A 24,047-nucleotide genomic window follows, 5' to 3' on the forward strand; every position below is an offset into this window, starting at 1 on the left:
TTGCCCAAAGCCTGTAAATTGTCCTGCAAATTATTTACATGTGGGCAACAGCAGGTGCATGTACAGCCCATATGAGCATGGGGGACATGTGGTGTTGTAGAGAGGGTCGCAATGGTGCCCAGCTTGTGGATCCATGTTCACTTTGGCTCCAAGTAGAAAGAGACTCTTTCCATCAGAAGGGTGTATTCACCCAGGGCCTGAGTCCACCCCACCCCACCTCATCCTGACAGGCAGAAAACACAGCTGCCAGAAACACTGCAGAGAATGAGTGATCAGTTAGGATATTTTACTGCTGTTTCCAAAGTTGACAAGCAGAGATACAGAGCTGCTTGTGGTTCCTCATACAGATACTAAAACCAGGAAGTGATCCCTTCTAGTCCACCATTCCCAGAAACAGAGAATGAGTCCACTATTCCCAGAAACAGAGAAACATGCAAAAGACGCCCCCAGACTCAACCCTTCCGTTGAACATTCCCCGATTATAGAAGAGAAGTGAAATTTGCACCCCAGAGGGGAAATCTGGCTGTGTCAGCAGTAGAATTGAGGTTGGAGACTTTTGATGAAGTATACTTCTTTTCAAACCAAAGGCAGTGTCATTAGATAAACATCCTTTTCAATGTTAAAACCTGAATGATTTCTGGACCTTTTCCTGGAAGAGCTTTTTGCTGCTGTCAGGTTACAGAACAGCATAAGGGGCCATTTTCTGGGCATGAAGCCCAGGATTCAAAGGGAAGCTCTAGAGAACATCTGGTCTGCTTGATATATTGAAAATGCTTGTGTATTTGTGTGTATGTGTTTCTCTATGCTGACTCATAGCACTGAAGCGTCTCTGGAAACACCCCCACCCTTCTAGCCAGCCAGTTTATACACACCCAGTTGGCTCCTCCTTGATTCAAATGTTAGGTCAAGAGGAAGAAGGAAAACAAATTCAAGAGCCGCTCTCAACCATCTAGAATTTTCTGCACCCCTCCTCTTGAAGAGAGACTAGCCCAGTTCTGACTATTAGAAGCTGGATTTCCCTCTTAAAGCACAACCTGCATTTAAGCCTTTGGATAAAATTGGAAGAAACCAATCTGTGAGTACTGTGGACTGTGCAGAAGGCAGAGGGCTGACAACTGCCACTAAAAACAGACAGATGGCAGGCCCAAGGCCCAGCAGTGAAGCAGACCCTGAAATTGAGCTTTTTGTGAAGGTAAGTTTCTAGCTCTAATGACAGCATACAGAATGTATTTTTTCTTGACACTGGACCTCAGCTCCTTTTTAAAAAGTCAACATTTCAGCTAGAGATAGGAAATAAATTTGCGATTATGTACCTACTCTGAGTCCTTGAAAAATGCTTGGGTGTTTGGCTGCTCTTAGATAGCAATAGAAAAACATCCCATCTGAAAAAAGCAAGAAGATATGGTGGAAAGACAACTAGACTGGTTAGTAGTCAGAACAACTAAATTGTATTCTCAGTGGCTTCCTTTGTAACCGTGGACCTCTTTGTTTCTCTATCTATACAATGAAGTATCCTGACAAAATGATCCTTAATTCTTTCCAGGTCTCACAATCTATGTTTTATTGGATAGATTTTCGAAGGCCTGAATGTGAGGAGAGGGCCAAAAATGGCCCAATAGCCTCATTCCCACCCATGATCCAAATAGAGCTTTCTAAAATTCTCTTACAATGGATGAACATCACAGCAGTGTCACATGAACACCATAGGAGGGAAAAGCCAGGAGTGTTTATGTGCCTGTTATGTGAGCAGCAGGCATTTTGCCTTGGTTTTTTTTAAACATCTTAACTTTTAAGAAAAGCCCTTTGGAAAACCCCTAAAGCAGGAGAAAGGAACATGTGTTTCTAAATTAGCTCATCAAGAAAAAGAAACAATTTGTATGGGTTATTCCAAGTAGAAACTACATAGTTTCCTAAATCTTTGCCTATATTAACTATTTTCTATATATTTTCATTTACTATTGGAAGTATTCAGGATGATGATAATAATAACAAATTCATATTATGCTTGACCCTTTTCTAAACACTTTACATATATTATATCCTTTAGTTTAGGAGGATAGGTTAATAAAAGTAAAGTAGTATTATACGTAGTATTGGTAGTAATATCGTTCTCATGATTTCTAGATAAGTAAGCTAAGGAAACAAAGGTTAAGTAATTTGCCTCTAAAACTACATCTCCTCTTGATGGCCTACAAAGACACAAGTAAGGCGTGCTTACCAAATATTAGATTAAACACCTGTTAGCCAAAGTAATACTTTTATACCCTGGTGACTCAGACAGTAAAGAATCTGTCTGCAATGCAGGAGACATAAGAGACGCACATTAGATCCCTGGGTCAGGAAGATACCTTGGAGGAGGGAATGGCAACCCACTCCATTCTTCTTGCTTGGAGAATTCCACGGACAGAGGAGCCTGGTGGGCTATAGTCCATGGCGTCACAAAGAGTCAGACACGACTGAGAGACTAACACTTCTACTTTCACTTTTTTTTTTAACATATATACACCAAGTACATAGTTAATCTGCCTTTTCAAAATTATGGGGGAGAGAGAGACTCTTGAATTCCTACACAGAAAAAGAATGCAACTAAGTGTTTGCTGGACTGTGGGGCATAAGAGCCACTTCTCCTACCTCTTGTTATTGCTGTTTAGTCACTCAGTTGTGTCCAACTCTTTGCAACCCCATGGAATATAGCCTGCCAGTCTCCTCTGTCCATGGGATTTCCCAGGCTAGAGCCTAGAGTACTGGAATGGATTGCCATTTCCTTCTCCATCTCCTACCTCTAGATTCCAGCAAATCTAAATAAGCCTTAACTTCCTAACTGGCTTTTTATACCTACCAATTTCAAACCAGAGGTAATAAGTCTCTTCATAGGGTAACTAGTGTCTTTTGTCTAAACTTATTTATTCAATCCAACAAAATTCCTCTAACCCATTGCTGGCACTGATCTGTGTGTTTATCTTCATAGACTTCCTATGATTTGCATGGTTATCTAGACAGTAGAAGTTAGGAAGTCACACGTTGGAGGAGCAAATGTTAAATTAAACAATAACTTTCAGGTTAAAAACTGATAACTTACTGAGTACTTACTATATGTCAGGGCCTGTGCTAAGTGGTTTATTATTAACTCTATTTTATGGGTACAGAAATTAAATAAAAGAGTAGCTAGGTGGTTTTGCCTAAGGTTACATAGCTAATAAATGGCTGGGTTAAAATTCCAGTCCTTTTAAATAGCTGTTTTGTGTGTGCATTTTCAGTGGCTAAGTCATGTCCAACTCTTTGCAACCCCATGGACTGTAGCCTACTGGAGTGGGTTGCCATTTCCTTCTCTAGGGGATCTTCCAGACCCAGAGATCAAACCCACGTCTCTTGCATCTCATGCATTTGCAGGCAGATTCTTTACCACTGTACCACCTGGGAAATTAAAATAGCTGTGCATAATCTTAATTATTTTCACTTGGGCACACTTTTTAGTAAAATTTCTCAGAATTTCATTAGATGAAATCCTCTAGATGTAAGCTTATCTAATGATGTTGACACAAGTCACAGATTTTCTGAAAGAACCTTGACTATCATCTGGTCTGGGTTTTTGTTTTGCTTTGCTTTACAAGTGGTGCCAGTGGTAAAGAATCTGCCTGTAATGCAGGAGACATTAGAGAGGTGGGTTCAATCCCTGGGTCGGGAACATCCCCTGGAGAAGGGAATGGCAACCCACTCCAGTATTCTGGCCTGGAAAATCCCGTGGACAGAGAAGCCCAGCAGGCTACAGTCCATAGGGTCGCAGAGTTGGACATGACTGAGTGACTTAGCATGCACACATGCAAGATTGATTCCAAAGATCTCTAGAAATTCTGTAGAAGATACTATGAGGGAGAATAGGGATTGAGAGAAGTGAAAATGTTAATGACAAAGCTTAAAAAGCAACTGTATCTCATTTATACTGTGGTGTCTTTCCCAGGATTAAATAACTGCAATTTTCCCAGCTACCTCTAGGAAACCTACCACAATTTCCCAATAGCATTGATGGGATCCCTAAAAGAAAGTAAGTTTTTTCCTATCACAATTAAGAATTCATATCACACACACCCCTGTGTTCCATGTAGCTAGTGAAAACATTGCCTTTCACCTCTGAATGACTTGGGCAAGATTTATATCTGGGAACTAAGAAAGGATTTTCTAAAAGAACACATTTTATTTTTTCTAGATGCAGAGGTTGTCTTATTTGTTTGCTGTTCACTGATAAATGGAGTTTTTGTGTTCTCTACTCTACTGGTCTAATGGAGAAGGAAATGGCAACCCACTCCAGTATTCTTGCCTAGAGAATCCCATGAATAGAGGAGCCTGTTGGACTGCTGTCCATGGGGTCACACAGAGTTGGACACGACTGAAGCAACTTAGTAGCAGCAGCAGCAGCTACCAGTCTAAAATTAAGTTTTCACAGATTTGTAGATAACATGTGTGCTATGCTTAATCACTCAGTCATGTCTGACTCTTTGCAACCCCATGGACTATAGCCCTCCAGGCTCTTCTGTTCATAGAGATTGTCCAGGCAAGAATACTGGAATGGGTTACCATGCCTTTCTCCAGGAGATCTTTCCAACCCAGAGATCAAACCCAGGTATCCCACATTGCAGGCAGATTCTTTACCATCTGAACCACCAGCAAAGCCCAAGACTACTGAAGTGGGTAGCCTATCCCTTCTCCAGAGGATCTTCCCAACCCAGGAACTGAACCGAGGTCTCCTGCATTGCAGGCAGATTCTTTACCATCTGAGCCACGAGGGAAGCCCATAACATTATAGACTTTAACATTTGGGCCAAAATCCTGAATAAAATATTTTTGTCTTTATTGATAAATTTGAGATAGAAAATGATACTATTCTCTAACCAGACTGTTTTCAAATTAGAACTATTATAAAGACAATCATAAAGACTTTGTTGTTGTTGTTGTTGTTGTTGTTCAGTTGCTCAGTCATGTCTGACTCTTTGCAACCCCCATAGACTGCAGCACGCCAAGCTTCCCTGTCCTTCACCATCTCCTGGAGTTTGCTCAAACTCATGTCCATTGACTCGGTAATGCCATCCAACCATTTCATCCTCTGTCATCCCTTTTACCTCATGCCTTCAACCTTTACCAGCACCAGAGTCTTTCCTAATGAGTCAGCTGGCCATCAGGTGGCCAAACTTTTGGAGCTTCAGCTTCAGCATTAGTCCTTCCAGTGAAAATTCAGGGTTGATTTCCTTTAGGTTTGACTGGTTCAATCTCCTTACTGTCCAAGCGACTGTCAAGAGTCTTCTCCAACACCACAGCTTGAAAGCATCAATTCTTCGGTACTCAGCCTTCTTTAGGGTCCAACTCTCACATCCATACATGACTACAGGAAAAACCACAGATTTGACTCTACAAACATTTGTCAGCAAAGTAATGTCTCTGCTTTTTAATATGCTGCCTAGGTTTGTCATAGCTTTTCTTCAAGGAAGAAGCATTTTAATTTCATGGCTGCAGTCAGTGTCTGCAGTGATTTTGGAGCCCAAGAAAATAAAATCTTTCACTGTTTCATTGTTTCCCCATCTATTTGCCATGAAATGATTGGACTGGATGCCATGATCTTAGTTTTTGGACTGTTGAGTTTTAAGCAAGCTTTTCCCCTCTCTTCTTTTACCTTCATCAAGATGCTCTTTAGTTCCTCTTCGCTTTCTGCCAAAAGGGTGGTGTCATTTCTTATCTGAGGTTATTGATAATTCTCCCAGAAACATTGATTCCAGCTTGTGATTCATCCAGCCTGGCATTTCACATGATGTACTCTGCATAGAAGATAAATAAGCAGGGTGACAATATACAACCTTGGCATACTCCTTTCCCAATTTTGAACCAGTCTATTGTTCCATGTCCAGTTCTTCTTGACCTGCATACAGGTTTCTCAGGAAGCAGGTAAGGTGGTTTGGTATTTCCATCTCTAAGAATTTTCCACAGTTTCTTGTCATCCACACAGTCAAAGGCTTTAGCATAGTCAATGAAGCAGAAGTAGATGTTTTTTTCTGGGATTTTCTTGCTTTTTCTATGATTCAAAGGATGTTTGCAATTTGATCTCTGGTTCCTCTGCCTTTTCTGATTAATAACAAATCCAATAAAAATATTAATTTGGAGAAAGCAGGGTTTAAGGAGTGTGGGTTCTGCAGTAGATAGTAATGGATTTGCTACATGAGAAGAGTATATGTGTTCAACTCTTGTCTAGGTGAGAGTACTTGAGCAAGTCAGCTTCTCTGAGCCTCTTTCCGTATCTGTATGGAGTAATGATAGAACCTCCCTCACAGAACCATCTTCACTGTAAGGATTAAATCAAATAAATACGTAAGACACCATAGTTTTTAACATAGTAAACAATAAATGTCAGATGTTGCAGTTGTTGTTATTTTTTACACTTAGAAACTTAGATCACAAACACAAAGAGAAAATGTTCTGGTGAATGACCACATCCTGTCTTTGCCAGCTGGAAGTAGGTAATTTATCAATCAGGCTTCACAATTTGTGTGTGTATGTGCTCACTCACTTAGTCATGCCCAACTCTTTGTGACCCCATGGACTTCAGCCCGCCAGGCTCCTCTATCCATAGGATTCTCCAGGCAAGAATACTCAAGTGAGTTGACATGCCCTCCTCCAGTGGATCTTCTGGATGCAGGGATCTAACCTGGGTCTCTTGTGTCTCTTGCATTGACAAGTGGGTTCTTTACCACTAGTGCCACCTGGAAAGCCCAACATTTTGTGTAATGGCACTTTATTTTTTATTTAATTTTTATTTTATATTGGAGTAGAGTTGATTTAGTTTCAGGTATACAGCAAAGTGAATCAGTTATACATATACACATATTCATTTTTTTCAGATTCTTTTCCCATTTAGGTTGTTTATATAATTTTGACCAGTGTTTCCTGTGCTATACAGTAGGTCCTTACTGGTTATCCATTTTAATTTTGAAATTAATTTATTTATTATAATTGGAGGCTAATTACTTTACAATATTGTGGTGGTTTTTGACATACATTGACATGAATCAGCCATGGGTGTACATGTGTCCCCCTGTGCCAAACTCCCCTCCCACCTCCCTCTGCATCTTATCCCTCAGGGTTGTACCAGTGCATTGGTTTTGAGTGCCCTGTTTCATCGAACTGGGACTGGTCATCTATTTTACATATAGTATATACATGATTCAATGCTATTCTCTCAAATCATCCCACCCTGGCCTTCACCTGGTGGTGATTTAGTCGCTAAGTTGTGTCCAACTCTTATGACCCCATGGACAGAGGAGCCTGGCAGGCTACAGTTCATGGGATTCTCCAGGCAGGAATACTGGAGTGGGTAGCCATTTCCTTCTCCAGGTGATCTTTCCAACCCAGGAATCAAACCCGGGTTTCCTGCATTATAGGTGGATTCTTTACCAACTGAGCTACAAGGGAAGCCCTCGCCATCTCCCTCAGAGTCCAAAAGTCTGTTCTTTATATCTATGTCTCTTTTGCTGTCTAGCATATAGGGTCACCGTTACCATCTTTCTAAATTCTGTATATATGCATTAATATACTGTATTGGTGTTATTCTTTCTGACATACCTTACTCTGTGTAATAGGCTCCAGTTTCATCCACCTCATTAGAACTAATTCAAATGCTTTTTAACAGCTGAGTAATATTCCATTGTGTTTATGTACCATGGCTTTCTTATCCATTTGTCTGCTGATGGACATCTAGGTTGCTTCTATGTCCTAGCTATTGTATACAGTGCTGCGATGAACATTGGGATACACATGTCTCTTTCAATTCTGGTTTCCTCGGTGTGTATGCCCAGCAGTGGGATTGCTGGGTCATATGGCAGTTCTATTTCCAGTTTTTTAAGGAATCTCCACACTGTTCTCCATAGAGGCTGTACTAGTTTACATTCCCACCAACAGTGTAAGAGGGAGCCCTTTTCTCCACACCTTCTCCAGCATTTATTGTTTGTAGACTTTTTGAAAGCAGACATTCTGACTGGTGTGAGATGGTACCTCGTTTTGGTTTTGATTTGCATTTCTCTGATAATGAGTGATGCTGAGCATCTTTCACGTGTTTGTTAGCCATCTGTATGTTTTCTTTGGAGAAATGTCTGTTTAGTTCTTTGGCCCATTTTCTGATTGGGTCATTTATTTTTCTGGAATTGAGCTGCAGGAGCTGTTTGTATATTTTTGAGATTAATTCTTTGTCAGTTGCTTCATTTGCTATTATTTTCTCCCATTCTGAAGGCTGTCTTTTCACCTTGCTTATAGTTTCCTTTGTTGTGCAAAAGGTTTTAAGTTTAATTAGGCCTGGTTTGTTTAATTTTGCTTTTATTTCCAATATTCTGGGAGGTGGGTCATAGAGGATCCTGCTGTGTTTTATGTCGGAGAGTGTTTTGCCTATGTTTTCCTCTAGGAGTTGTATAGTTTCTGGTATTACATTTAGATCTTTAATCCATTTTGAGTTTATTTTTGTGTATGGTGTTAGAAAGTGTTCTAGTTTCATTCTTTTACAAGTGGTTGACCAGTTTTCCCAGCACCACTTGTTAAAGAGATTCTCTTTTCTCCATTGTATATTCTTGCCTCCTTTGTCAAAGATAAGGTGTCCATAGGTGCATGGATTTATCTCTGGGCTTTCTATTTTGTTCCAGTGATCTATATTTCTGTCTTTGTGCCAGTACCATACTGTCTCGATGACTGTACCCTTGTTGTATAGTCTGAAGTCAGGCAGGTTGATTCCTCCAGTTCCATTCTTCTTTCCCAAGATTGCTTTGGCTATTTGAGGTTTTTTGTATTTCCATACAAATTGTGAGATTATTTGTTCTAGTTCTGTAAGAAATACCGTTGGCAGCTTGATAGGGATTGCATCGAATCTATAGATTGCTTTGGGTAGTATACTCATTTTCACCATATTGATTCTTCCAATCCATGAACATGGTATATTTCTCTATCTATTTGTGTTCTCTTTGATTTCTTTCATCAGCGTTTTATAGTGTTCTATATATGGGTCTTTTGTTTCTTTAGGTAGATTTATTCCTAAATATTTCATTCTTTTTGTCACAATGGTGAGTGGGATTGTTTCTTTAATTTCTGTTTTCTCACTGTTAGTGTATAGGATGCAAGGGATTTCTGTGTATTAATTTTATATCCTTCAACTTTACTATATTCATTGATTAGCTCTAATAATTTTCTGGTGGTATCTTAGGGTTTTCTATGTAGAGGATCATGTCATTTGCAAACAGTGAGAGTTTTACTTCTTCTTTTCCAATCTGGATTCCTTTTATTTCTTTTTTCTTCATTGATTGCTGTTGCTAAAACTTCCAAAACTATGTTGAATAGTAGTGGTGAGAGTGGGCACCCTTGTCTTGTTCCTGACTTTAGGGGAAATGCTTTCAATTTTTCACCATTGAGGATAATGTTTGCTGTGGGTTTGTCATATATGGCTTTTATTGTGTTGAGGTATATTCCTTCTATGTGTGTTTTCTGAGAAGGTTTATCTTAAATGGGTGTTGAATCTTGTCAAAGGCTTTCCCTGCATCTATTGAGAAAATCATATGGTTTTTATTTTTCAATTTGTTAATGTGGTGTATTACATTAATTGATTTGTGAATATTGAAGAATCCTTGCATCCCTGGATAAAGCCCACGTGGTCATGATGTATGATCTTTTAATGTGTTGTTGGATTCTGTTTGCTAGAATTTTGTTGAGGATTTTTGCATCTATGTTCATCAGTGATATTGGTCTGTAGTTTTCTTTTTTGGTGTCATCTTTGTCTGGTTTTGGTATCCGGGTGAAGGTGGCCTCATAGAATGATTTTGGAAGTTTGCCTTCCTCTGCAATTTTCTGGAAGAGTTTGAATAGGATAGGTGTTAGCTTTTCTCTAAATTTTTGGTAGAATTCAGCTGTGAAGCCGTCTGGACCTGGGCTTTTGTTTGCTGGAATTTTTTGATTACAGTTTCAATTTCTGTGCTTATGATGGGTCTGTTACGATTTTCTATTTCTTCCTGGTTCAGTTTTGGAAGGTTATACTTTTCTAAGAATTCGTCCATTTCTTCCAAGTTGTCCATCTTATTGTCATATAGTTGTTGATAGTAGTCTCTTATGATCCTTTGTATTTCTATGTTGTCTGCTGTAATTTCTGCATTTTCATTTTTGTTGATTTGATTCTTCTGCCTTTTTTTCCTGATGAGTCTGGCTAATGGTTTGTCTATGTTATTTATCTTCTTGAAAAACCAGCTTTTAGTTTTGTTGATTTTTGTTATAGTCTCTTTGTTTCTTTTTACTTATTTTTGTCCTAATTTTTATGATTTCTTTCCTTCTACTAACCCTGGGGTTCTCATATCTTCTTTTCCTAGTTGCTTTAGGTGTAAAGTTAGGTTATTTATTTTATTTTTTTCTTCTTTCTTGAGGTAAGTTTGACCATCCCCTTAGCACTGCTTTTACTGAATCCCATAGGTTTGGGGTTGTCATGTTTTCACTTTCATTTGTCTCTATGCATATTTTGATTTCCTTTTTTATTTCTTCTGTGATTTGTTGGTTATTCAGAAATTTGTTGTTTAGCCTCCATATGTTTGTATTTTGAATAGTTTTTTCCCTGTAGTTGACATCTAATCTTACCATTGCAATCAGAAAAGATTCTTGAAATGATTTCAATGTTTTTGAATTTACCAAGGATAGATTTATAGCCCAGGATGTGATCTATACTGGAGAATGTTCCATGTGCACTTGAGAAAAAGCTGAAATTCATTGTTTTGGAGTGAAATGTCCTATAGATATCAATTAGGTCGAACTGTTTGATTGTATCATTTAAAGTTTGGGTTATCCATTTGAAATATAGCAGTGTGTCAGTGTCCATCCCAATTTCCCAATTTATCCCTCCTCCCACCTTCCCCCTTGGTAACCATAAGTTTATTTTCTAAGTCTAAGTCTGTTTCTGTTTGGTAAATAAGTTAATTTCCATCATATTTAGATTCCACATATAAGTAATATCATATGATATTTGGCTTACTTCACCCAGTATGACAATCTCTAGGTCCATTCGTGTTGCTGCAAATGGCATTATTTCATTCCTTTTTATGGCTGAGTAATATTCCTTTGTGTATATATACCACATCTTCTTTATCCGTTCATCTGTCAATGCACAATTAGGTTGGTTCCATGTATTGGCTATTGTAAACAATGCTGTAATGAACATTGAAGTGCATGTACCTTTTCAGATTATAGTCTTCTCTGAATATATGCTAAGGTCTGGGATTGCTGGGTCATATGGTAGTTCTATTTTCAGTTTTTTCAGGAACTTCCATACTGTTCTCCATAGTAAATGCACAAACTTACATTCCCACCAACAATATAGGAAAGTGAAGTCGCTCAGTCGTGTCTGACTCTTTGCAACCCCATGGACTGTAGCCTATCAGGCTCCTCCGTCCATGGGATTTTCCAGGCAAGAGTGCTGGAGTGGATTGCCATTTCCTTCTCCAGGGGATCTTCCCGACCCAGGAATCGAACCTGGGTCTCCCGCATTGCAGGCAGACACTTTACCGTCTGAGCCACCAGGGAATATAGGAGGGTTACCCCTTTTCTTCATATCCTCTCCAGCATTTATTGTCTGTAGATTGGTGATGGCCTTTCTGGCCAGTGTGAGATAATACCTTGTTGTAGTTTTGATTTGCATTTCTCTAATAATGAGAGATGTTGAACATCTTTTCATGTGATTATAAGCCACCTGTATATTTTCTTTGGACAAATGTCTATTTAGACCTTATGCCCACTTTTTGATTGGGCTGTTTGGTTTTTTTATACTGAGCTGTTTGGGCTATTTGTATATTTTGGAAATTAATCCCTTGTCAGTTGCTTCATTTGCAAGTATTTCCTCCCATTCTATGGGTTGTATTTTTCTCTGGTTTATGGTTTCCTCTGCTGTGCAAAAGTTTTTATATTTAATTATATCCCATTTGTTTATTTTTGCTTTTATTTTCATTACTCTAGGAGGTGGATCCAAAAAGATCTTGCTCCTATTTATGTCATAAAGTGTTTTGCTTAAGTTTTCCTCTAAGAGATTTATAGTATCTGGTCTTACATTTAGGTCTTTAATCCATTTTTAGTTTATTTTTGTTTATGGTTTTAGAGAATATTTTAATTTCATTATTTTACACGTAGCTGTCCAGTTTTCACAGCACCACTTATTGAAAGGAGACTGTCTTTTTCTCTATTGTATATTCATACATTTTGTGTAATGGCACTTTAAATCAGCATTATTATAAACAACAGAAAAAGTTTCAGTTTTCCTGTAAAATTGTACTGCATTTCCCCCACACCTCAGTGTTCTGCCTTTCCTTTTACCAAAAGCAACCCGCCCTTCCTGCTGTAACTATTATCAGACTTTATTGTTCTTCCTGCCTCCCACCGGTAATCAAGATTCCATTCACTAACCCCATTTATGATTGGATCTTTAGTCTGACTTCTGTTACAAAAGAAGTTCAGACTGCCAAGACTGGTTGTCTCTTCCCATATCTCTTCACTCTCAGACGCCACAAAGAGCAACAATGAATGCTATTTCCTCTGTTGCAGTCACTGCCAAGAAAAAGAAAACTTACCAAAATATAAGAATTATGTCCAAGATCAAGGTTGCAGAATGGTCAGTTTCAGGTGAAAACGCTGTTCCTGTTTTATGATAGATAAGTGCCTTCTTTGCTTCAAACTTGTATGCATGGTTGTAGGGGAAAGTGAAGAAAGAGCAATGCAGGGGAGGGAGCTCTCTGATCCCTTCTTATATGGCCATTAATCCCATCATAAGGGTTCGACCTTAATGACTTCATCTAATAATAATTTGCATCTGCTAATCCCAAACTCCCACTCCATCCCTCCCTCGACACCCTCCTTGGCAACCACAGTCCCTTCTCTACATCTGTAAGCCTTTTTCTGTTTTACAGATAAGTTCATTTGTGTCATATTTTAGTTTCCACATATGAGTGATATCTATATTTATCTTTGTCTGGCTTACTTCACTTAGGATGATAATCTCTAGGTTCATTCTTGTTGCTGCAAATGGTGTTGTTTCCTTCTTTTTATGGTTGAGTAGTATTCCATTGTATATACACACCATATCTTCTTAATCCATTCATCTGTCAATGTACATTTAAGTTGACTCCATATCTTGGCAATCATAATAAGGCTGCAATGAACATACAGGTGCATGTATCTATTTGTAAAATAATAACAATAATAAAGCTGGAGTCCCAACACACTACTTATGTGAAAATAAATTCTAAATATTAATAGATGAAACAAATGTAAAAAGAAAACCCTAAAGGTAGTAGAAAAAAACACAAGAGGACATGTTTATAGTAAAACAAAATAAGAAAATATTTTTTTTTTGCAATTCTGATGTATATAACAGCTGTATACACATATCAGAAAAAAACAGATTTTACAAAGCAAAACAGTGTAAGATTTTATTTAAAATTTTAATTTTACATGAGACTTCAAAAAATTACATGTAATGTATCAAAAAGAGTTAGTGTCTTTAGTAGACAAATAATTTTTCCAAACTAATAAGGAAAAAGTCATAATCTTAATAAAAAATATAAAATTGTCATGAGCAAACAGTTCACAGAATAAGGAAATCAAATATCCAATGAAAATATGGAACACATATTTCAAGAAAGAAATTTGGCAGGATTATCAAAATGGAAAATGCAGTTAATGTTTAGTCAGCATTCTGATTTTAAAGATGAATTCTAAATATATAATCTTAGAAATGGAACAAGTTGTATGCTTGGAAACATTTGTTACTGAAGTATTTAGAGTAACAAAATTTTGGAATATCTGAAATGGTTATATAAATATTGGTAATGTATAAAATTTATCATTATTATAAACTCATCACATATTTTATATACAATAAAATTATTTGCTTCATTAGCACTCTCTGCCCACAGATTGTAGAATCCTTGAGATTAAGGACTTCCAACTTTGTCTCTAACAACTTGCTCATTTCACAGTAAGCATTCAGTAAATATTTGTTGAGCAAATGAATGAAGGAAGCCTTTCTTTATCTTAATAGGCTGGAAGTGATGGGGAGAGTATTGGAAATTGTCCCTTTAGTCAACGCCTTTTTATGATCCTCTGGCTTAAAGGAGTTAAATTCAATGTGACTACTGTTGACATGGCCAGGTAAGAGAAATCAGGACATGTTTTATTCTGGGGGTTAAAATCAGTAGACACCAATACAATCTTGGTGTTTGCATAATATGTACTTTATCTAGAAGCCTAACTCTGCTTATTTTCAATAATCATAGAAAGCCCGAAGAGCTGAAGGACTTAGCCCCAGGCACCAATCCGCCCTTCCTGGTATATAACAAGGAGTTGAAAACAGACTTCATTAAAATTGAGGAGTTTCTAGAGCAGACACTGGCTCCTCCAAGGTACAGCATTTTTACAGGATATTATTGTTTGAGATGATCTATTTTATCAGCTTATTTATTGCAGGTTGAGGATTTTTCTAGACATTTCCTTTTCAGTTTTGCTCTTTCTAGAAAAGTTTGCAAAGATCCCCCCGATCACTCCATATATGATTAGAAAACTTTTGTTTTGTTGTTGTTATTCAGTTGCTAAGTCGTGTCTGACACTTTGCAACCTGATGGACTGCAACACGCCAGGCTCCCCTGTCCTTCACTGTCTCCCAGAGTTTGCTCAGATTTATGTCCATTGAGTCAGTGATGTTATTTAACCACCTCATCCTTTGCCACCCTTTTCTCCAATTTTGCCTTAAGTCTTTCCCAGAATCAGGGTCTTTTCCAGTGAGTTGTTTATATTTTTCCTGGCAATTTTTATTCCAGCTTGTGATTCATCCAGCCCAGCATTTCATATGATGTACTCTGCCTATAAGTTAAATGAGCAGGGTGAAAATATACAGACTTGTCAAACTTTTTGCCCAGTTTTAAGCCAGTCAGTTGTTCCATGTTCAGTTCTAACTGTAGCTTCTTGACTCACATACGGGTTTCTCAGGAGGCAGGTAAGGTGGTCTAGTATTCCCACCTCTTGAAGAATTTTACACAGTTTGTTGTGACTCACACAGTCAAAGGCTTTAGTGTAGTCAATGAAGCAGAAGTAGATGTTTTTCTGGAATTCTCCTGGTTTTCCAATGCTACACCGGATGTTGGCAATTTGATCTCTGGTTCTGTGCCTTTTCTAAAACCAGCTTGAACATCTGGAAGTTCATGGCTCACGTAGTGTTGAAGCCTGGCTTGGAGAATTTTGACCATTACTTTAGCATGTGAGGTGAGTGCAATTATGTGGTAGTTTGAGCATTCCTTGGCATTGCCCTTCTTTGGGATTGGAATGAAAACTAACCTTTGCCAGTCCTGTGGCCACTGCTGAGTTTTCCAAATTTGCTGGCATATTGAGTGCAGCACTTTAACAGCATCATCTTTAAGGATTTGAAATAGCTCAACTGGAATTCCACCACCTCCACTAGCTTTGTTTGTAGTAATGCTTCCTAAGGCCCACTTGACTTCACATTCCAGGATGTCTGGCTCTAGGTGAGTGACCACACCATCGTGGTTATCTGGGTCATTAAGACCTTTTTTGTATAGTTCCTCTGTGTATTCTTCCCACCTTTTCTTAATCTCTTCTGCTTCTGTTAGGTCCATACAGTTTCTGTCCTTTATCATGCCCATATTTGCACGAAATGTTCCCTCGATATCTCTAACTTTCTTGAAGAGATCTCTGGTCTTTCCCTTTCTGTTGTTTTCCTCTATTTGCATTGTTCATTTAACAAGGCCTTGTTATCTCTCCTTGCTATTGTCTGGAACTCTTCATTCAGTTAGGTATATGTTTCCCTTTCTCCCTTGTTTTTTGCCTCTCTTCTTTTCAAGCTATTTGTAAGTGTTCCTCACCCAACCACTTTACCTTTTTGCATTTCTTTTTCTTTGCAATGGTTTTGGTCACTGCCTCCTGTACAAAGTTACGAACTTCCGTCCATTGTTCTATAGGCACTCTATCAGATCTAATTCCTTGAATCTATTCATCATCTCCACTGTATAATCATAAGGGATTTGACTTAGGTCATACCTGAATGGCCTATTTTTAGACCTCTATTTTGTTCTTTCTAGAAAAGTTTGCAAAGATTCACCCTGATCACCCCATATATGATTAGAAAACTTTTACATATATTAAAACTTTATGAGATGCAAGTAGTGTGTTAAAATTTTAATTTAATTTTAGCCACATTGTCTAATCCATAATGAGGTTTGGGGACACTTATACTAGCAGAAATCAGATTTATTTTATTGTATAGCCCTCAGAAGATCTACAATTTTGAAATAGCCTTTAATTCAGTCTGATCTCTTAGTTCTGCAGGGGAGAAATATTATGTCTATCATGCATAAACTTCCCCCTTTGACTTCAAAGACACAAAGACCATCAATATAACATTTAAAATTATTTTTAAAATGCATAACTTACTTAAATTAAAAAAAGTAAATTCTCTGTAGTCTAGAAATAGAGAAGAAACCATTGGAGGGTTGGGAGTGAGGGTATGGGATAATAGCAGTGTAAAGTCCATGAGGACTGATGAAGACTAGCTCATTATATCACTGATGGCATGAAAAGAGAACATACCTAACACAAGAAAACCAGGCAACAGGTATCTCTCAATTAGCTAGAGGCCATAACTGCAATGTCTACACTTGAATGACAGCTCTACGTCTCTGCCCACCCAGAATAGTGTCTGAAAATAATAAGACTACTGTATTCATTTTAAATTGTTGTTCAACAAACTCAGTGTCTTAAAATATCACTCATTTATTATCTCACAGTTTTCATCAGTCAGAAGTCTGGCTGTAAGCTTAAAACTGCTCTAAAAAAGTAAAGTCTTAATGTTTATGTATACATTATAAATAAAAGGGTCTATCAGTACAAAATTCTTCCTACCTAAGAAACTAGGGATAATATTTAAGATTCTTTTCTGTGTTCCTATACTATGTCTCTTTCATCCATTAGTGATGGCTTCCTGTATTTTAAGCACTTGTTCCAAGTTTGTCCTTTAAGTATGGAGTCTTATTTTGTTATTTTCTCCTCATCCATCTTCCTCTACTACTGAATCCCCTCAAACCACCTGCTCCCCAACCTTTTCGTGATCCCAAAGGTAACTAATGAAAAATAATCTATGATGTATGTTTCTATACCCTTCTTATGCTCATATAAACACAATAATAGTAAGCATAATTTATGCGTCTTGCTTATCTGGCTTCAGAAAGCATTTTTTAATATACATCAACTCCACTAGTGTAGATTTATGCTTACTATAATTGTGCTGCAAGTTGCCAAATGATTCCTCTACTGATGGACATTCCCTTTCCTTTCAGTTTTTTTATCACTACAAACTGCTATAAATAACATCCTTTCTCATGTGTCCTTATGTACTGGTGTTTTTATTCCTGTGGAATAGATTCACAGGAACAAAATTCAAATGGCATATATCTTTTAAAAATTTTTACTGCTTTATCCACAAGGATACACTTTTTCAAAGTATCTTTAATACTATGCATTATCATTCTTTTAACATCTGTGTCACCCAGATGGGTTTAGTGATAGCTCACTGATACATCAGTTTGCATTTCTTCTAACATGTGATCTCGAGTAAACTTCTGGTTCCCAATGTATAATAGCTTGGGTCCCCGCTGATGTCTTTTCAGAAGATCTCAGCTGTCTCTGAGAGATCCTTCAGGACCCATGGCCCACATGCCCAGTGGAAAGCTCCTTCAAGTCTTTTTTAAAGGCAAAATGTTGGCTTTTAGTAAATATGGATGGTGGGTACATGGGCATTTCTTTTTTGTATGCTATTCTCTGTATCTTTTGTTAAACTTCAAAACTTCAGAATTAGCAATGAATTTTCATGCCTCCATACAATGGAATACCATACAGTCATTGAAAAATGTGTCTGAAAAGTACTGAAGTATAGTTGTCATATAACATTGTGTAAGTTTAAGGTATACAACATGTTGATTAAATACGTTTACATATTACAGTATGTTTACCAACCTAGTATTAGCTAATACCTCTATTCCATCACATAATTATCATTTATTTTTAGTGGTAATAATGGTTAAGATCTACTGTATTAGCAACTTTGAAATTTATAATACAGTATTATTGACTATAATCTCTAGGCAGTGGATTCAATTTCCTGAACTTATTTATATACTAGTTGCAAGTTTTTACTTTTAAATAACATCTTCCCAATTCTTCCATTCCCCATCCTGTCTCTTGTGACCACCATTCTACTCTCTATTTTTATGAGTTTGGCTTTTTAAGGTTCCATATGTAAGTGATATCATATAGTATTTGTCTTTCTCTGTCCGACTTACCATAATGTTCACAAGATCCATTCATGTGGGCACAAATGGCAGGATTTCCTCCTTTTTCATGGCTAATATCCATTGTGTGTGTGTGTGTGTGAATAAAACCACATTTATTCATCCATCCACTGATGGACACTCAGGTTGTCTTAAGTGTCTGGTGTTATTTGGTGAAATTTTGTAGATTTCTGTTTTTATTTTGGTTCTATACCTTTCATATTAAATTATTTCTAAATATTTTTTATATCTGTCACTTTTGTAAGTGGAATATGTTACTAATATCCATTTTGTTATGGCTATTTCTTTAATGTTTGATTTGTATTTAGCCACCTTATCAAAATATCTCATTAATTCTAGCAATTATTTTGGCTAGAAAAGGCAATCTTGTCTTGCATTTTATAGGTATACAGTTATATTATTACTTCTCTTCCAATAATTATACTGATTGCTTTATGTTGTTGTTTTTCTCCACTTGCTAAAACCTCAGAAAATGTCAACTATAATAGCAATCATAGGCATTTCTGTCTTGTTGCCTAAACTTTATGTACAAAATGTAGTCACCCCCAGAATGGTATTTTTCCTTGTCTCACAAGTTAGTACATTCAGCACAATATTGAAGAGCCATAGTTATCATGATTATCCTCATCCTTTACTGACTTTAAAGGGAATAGTTGTGACATTTCACCATTTAAAATACTTTCTGAAAGTTGTTGATGGATACATTTGACCAAGTTAAAGAAATTAATTGACTCATGTCATCATTTAACAAATGTTTACTGAATATTTATTATGTGTCAGGTACTATTCTAGGCACTTGGGACACATCAGTGAATAAAACGGGCAAAGTCTCTCTGCCCTAGCAGAACTTACATTTTAGTTAGGGAAGACAGCAAATAAGCAAGAGAAAAAGCAAACTATGAACTATTTTAGATGATGATAAATATGAAGAAAAAGTAAAGCAAGGGAGGGAAGTAGTGGGTATTTGGGACAAGGGAGAGGTTGCAACGTCAGATAAGGTGGCCAGTGAAAGGCCTCACTTAGGAGGAGATATCAGATTTAAAGACCTGAAAGAAGAGGGAAGCAGGCCATGTGCATATACGAGGGAAAGCTCTTTATGTAAAAGGAGATCAAGTGAAAAGACCTGTGCTGGGACCTTGCCTTGTCAGGCCTATTTGAAGAAAAGCAAGGCAGTCAATGGGAATAAGGCAGAGAGTGGAAGAGATGAAAGCAGAGAGGTAAGGTGGGATCAGATCACACCACTGTGAAGACTTGGGCTCTGGCAGCAGGTGCAGAATATTCTGAGAGTGTGAGGGACAAGCATGGGACAGGGAGGATACAGGAAGTTCCCTACATACAAACAACTTCTATTCTGAGAGCATGTTCATAAGTCCAATTTGTTTGTGAGTCCAGTGAAGTTAGCCTGGTGGTGGTGGTTTAGTCGCTAAGTCGTGTCCGACTCTTGCAATCCCATGGACTGTAGCCTGCCAGGCTCCTCTGTCTATGGGATTCTCCAGGTGAGAATACTGGAGTGGGTTGCCATTTCCTTCTCCAGAGGATCTTCCCCACCCAGCAATCCAACCCAGGTCTCCTGCAATGCAGGCAGATTCTTTACCACCTGAGCTATGTACCCAATAACCTAGAAAATCCCATGGTCAGAGGAGCCTTGCAGGCTACAGTCCACAGGTCACAGAGTCAGACACCACTGAGCACGCACCAACCCCCAATGACACAATCAGCTATATAGTACTGTATTGTAATAGGTTTTTAATACTTATCACACAAATAATACATAAAATGTAAACAAGCACAAAAAAACAAAGGAAACATTTTTAATCTACAGCACAGCACCTTGAAAAGTGCAGTACTGCAGTACAACAGCTGGCATCCAGGAGCTGGCATCCAGTAAACAGGCAAGAAGGGTTACTGACTAGAGGAGGGAGACAAGGTGGGAGATAGTAGAGCTGAAAGGTCTCAAGAGCAGTAAGAGACAGAGGGTGCGCTGCAATGTCACTCATGCCTGCATTGATGGCACAGTGTCTGGCTCCTTGATGGACTCAATTCCACCCACCCTCTTGAAGAAACAGTCCAGTGATATCAGGGTAGTTACTCTATATCTCGCCATAGATGACACAGTAGCAGTGGATTGCATTCTGAACACCTGCTGCAACATTCATGTACCATTCTAGGTTCAGGTCCTGGGTTTCAAAAGCTGACAGTGCCTCCTCAAATAAAGAAAATCCCCTTGCCATTTGCTGTGTTGTAAACCTCACCCGTTCTTCACTTACTTATTCCTCTGGCCTCTCTGTCCTTTCTCTGGCCTTCCATCAGGTCTTCATTAGTGAGCTCCTTGTGTTGCACAGCAAGGAGTTCAATGAAGTCATCCTCCTGCAGATCTAGCTCATATCTTTTAAAGTTTGAACCTTGAAGATTCGTATGTTGGGGAATTACTGTAATCAAAAATGGTTGCAGTAATATAGGCTTGGGACCAGGCAGGAAGCAATGGATGTGGCAAGTTGTGGACAGATTATAGATACATTTTTAAAGGTAGGCTGGCTGGACTTGCTAATGGATAAAATGCAGGGATAGAGACAAAGAGGAATCAAGGAAGATGGTTAAATGTTGGACCCAACCATTTCTAGTTGCTAGTGCAGGGTTTTCTGAATAGGAATTGATTTATTGATTGGACACTTTTCAGGCATCTGTTCATGATCATACAGCTTTTGTTCATTTGTTAATGTGGTGAATTACATTATTTTATTGTATTATGCTAAGTTAACTTTGTATTACTAAGAGGAAGACATCTTCGCTTCTTTTCCCCACCCTCTCCTCTACACTTTTATGTGTTTTGTTATTTGAATCCATGTTTTTTGTACTACTTATCTTCTGCCAAACAGGTTTTTAAGATCAAGTATGTGGGGTTTCCCTCATAGCTCAGGCGGTAAAGAATTTGCCTGAAATGCAGGAAACCTGGGTTCGATTCCTGGGTCAGGAAGATCCCCTGGAGAAGGAAATGGAAATCCACTCCAGTATTCCTGCCTGGAAAAAATCCCATGGACAGAGGAGCCTGGTGGGCTACAGTCCATGGGGTCACAATAGTTGGACATGACTTAGTGACTAAACCACCACCATGGGGACCCAACAGTCATTTGAAACATTGTTTTCACAGATAAAGGAACTTTAAATTCCAAATAGCTGGTTTCCCAGTGAATTTTAACCACTAAAGTATTCTCAGACTGGAAAAAAGACACATTTTCAATGAAAGGTTTCTCAGGACCTTCAGTTTCCAGCACGATTTTCCAAAACTTCTATTCTCAGTAGAGTGCAAGCTAGGACACCTGGTGTATGCCTTGTTATATGTGAATGTCATGTGCAGTGATATTTCTTTTTAAGGTATCCTCACTTGAGTCCCAGGAACAAGGAGTCCTTTGATGTGGGCTGTAATCTCTTTGCCAAGTTTTCTGCATACATTAAGAATACACAAAAGGAGGCCAATAAGAGTAAGACATCTTTATTTAAATCTTTTTGTTTTTCTCACATTGTCACAATCACATTCTGACTCAACTAAAATAGGGTTTTCCTGAATATATAATATATATTGGGAAATACTCTTCATCTTGTTCTCTTTTCTCTCTTCCGAAATTCCCTTGAATGAAGTTTTATTGGATTTAGAACCTAATATTCAATATAGTAATCACCAACTTAGCTCAACTCGAACATTGGCATGCCAGATGTGAACTAACTACAGGATTGTATTTCTTAACCCTCCAACTCTCCCAGCTGTGTGTACCTTTAAGGTTTCTTAAACCATAGCAGCTACCATTTCCCACAAACACTCTTGAACAGGTTTACTATTCTCTGAATCAGAAGAGCTATGAGTCTCTTTTCCCACTTTCTGACTCTCCTTTAGTGATAATATGCATCACCTTTCTTTCTTTGACTCTCCTCCCAATGTACTTCCTCAAGAAAAGTCCAAAAATATTTCCACTTGCCATTTGATTAAACATCTGCCTCTGTCTTATCAGTGTGTAGTTGAGCATTTTGGTTAAATATATAGATTTTGAAGAGTCAGTGTAAGCAATATGAAAAGACAGAGATATCTAAATGTGTGAAAAGTGTATTGAGAATGTATTCAGTCATGAAGACAACAAATGTATATGTAACCCTATTATTTCATTGCCTCAGCCTTTGAAAAATCTCTGCTTAAGGAATTTAAGCGTCTGGATGACTATTTGAACACCCCACTTCTGGATGAAATTGATCCAGACAGTACTGAGGAACTCACAGTCTCCAGAAGATTGTTCTTGGATGGCAATCAACTGACCCTGGCTGACTGTAGTTTGTTACCCAAACTGCACATTATTAAAGTAAGTCTTTACGGGGTGGGCTGAATGATTGAGAAGGGTCTGGGGAGTCGCCAGCAGGAAGCACAGTGACCATTCAGTGTGAGGTTTTTATATTATTGATTTTTCATCATTGTTATGCATAGTGTATGTCTCCTTTCCTCCTCAGAGGAAAAATCCATAATGATCTCCACTGGAAAACATAAACACTTCTTGCTTCTTTCTTCCTAAATCAGAAGGTGTTTTCCTACTGTCTTGTCTATAAAACAAGGGTACATATTGCACAGAATTGTTGAGGAGTAAGACACTGTTGGAACCCTAAACAAACTCTTAGTCCAGTAAAGAGATACAAGCTCTTTATCTGTGCTTCCTTCTTCTAAATATATTTATAATTAAATATAGCATAAATATAAAAATAATTACAAACATGACGTTTTGTTTACATATGTAGAAAAAGAACATTAAAGTAGTAAATCCAAGATTCTTTAAGTTTATTTTGTACTTTTTGTGTAGATAATATGTCCTCAATGATCTGGACCTTTGAGATATATTTTTACACAGTTGGCATGTTACTGATGCCCCTCACTACCAACTGCTTTTCCTCTTTTTTTTTTTTTTTCCCAAAACCCTAGGTTGCTGCAAAGAAATACCGTGACTTTGACATTCCAGTAGAATTCTCAGGAGTCTGGCGCTATCTCCACAATGCCTATGCCCGTGAAGAATTTACCCACACATGTCCAGAAGACAAAGAAATTGAAAATACCTATGCAAGTGTGGCTAAACAGAAGAGTTAGGACAGCCCTTTCAGTAGAAAAATCTCTCTTTTCACTTGCTATCATACTAGAAAGTCTTTTAGAAATAAGAATATGGAAAATGCTGTTTCCTCTATTCAACTTTCTTATGAAAAAGAATACTGTATTTTCTGTACCTAGTTAATCCAAACTATCTGCTTACTGTGTATTTTACAGGTCTTCATATTTCATTTTTTAATTCCCATGGCACAACCACTGCAATTTTAAATTATATGAAAAGTGTCAATATCTTTTACCATTTGACTGAAATCCTAGAAGGTATCATGTGTGCAAGCTCAACCGATGGCTAAAGTTACAAATGACATATAGTCATGGTTTCAAACTGTCCCTTAGAGACATTTCCACCTAAATCATTAAAACAATTTTACTAAGACATCTGACTGACCAAAAGGTCTTCTTGCTATTCACTAAAGGGTAAAGTAAACCATTCTTAGAGAATAATCATAAATTTTTCTACAGAATTTTAAACTGTTCCATTATTAAATGTACTCAGATGTCCACCTTAAAATGCAATCAAA

At 37.8% G+C, this 24,047-nt stretch overlaps 1 protein-coding gene across 1 annotated transcript; it reads left to right on the forward strand.

The window, feature by feature from the left end:
* The first annotated feature begins 898 nt into the window (after positions 1 to 898).
* CLIC2 (chloride intracellular channel 2) lies at positions 899 to 23,760 on the forward strand. Its single transcript, XM_005900054.2, has 6 exons — positions 899 to 1,192; positions 14,081 to 14,190; positions 14,316 to 14,441; positions 21,768 to 21,874; positions 22,560 to 22,741; positions 23,350 to 23,760. The coding sequence occupies exons 1-6, from the start codon at positions 1,136 to 1,138 to the stop codon at positions 23,509 to 23,511; spliced, it is 744 nt and encodes a 247-aa protein (XP_005900116.2). The 5' UTR covers positions 899 to 1,135; the 3' UTR covers positions 23,512 to 23,760.
* The last annotated feature ends 287 nt before the right edge of the window (positions 23,761 to 24,047 follow it).

The sequence above is a fragment of the Bos mutus genome, chromosome X, assembly GCF_027580195.1.
Source record: "Bos mutus isolate GX-2022 chromosome X, NWIPB_WYAK_1.1, whole genome shotgun sequence".
Lineage (NCBI taxonomy): Eukaryota > Metazoa > Chordata > Mammalia > Artiodactyla > Bovidae > Bos > Bos mutus.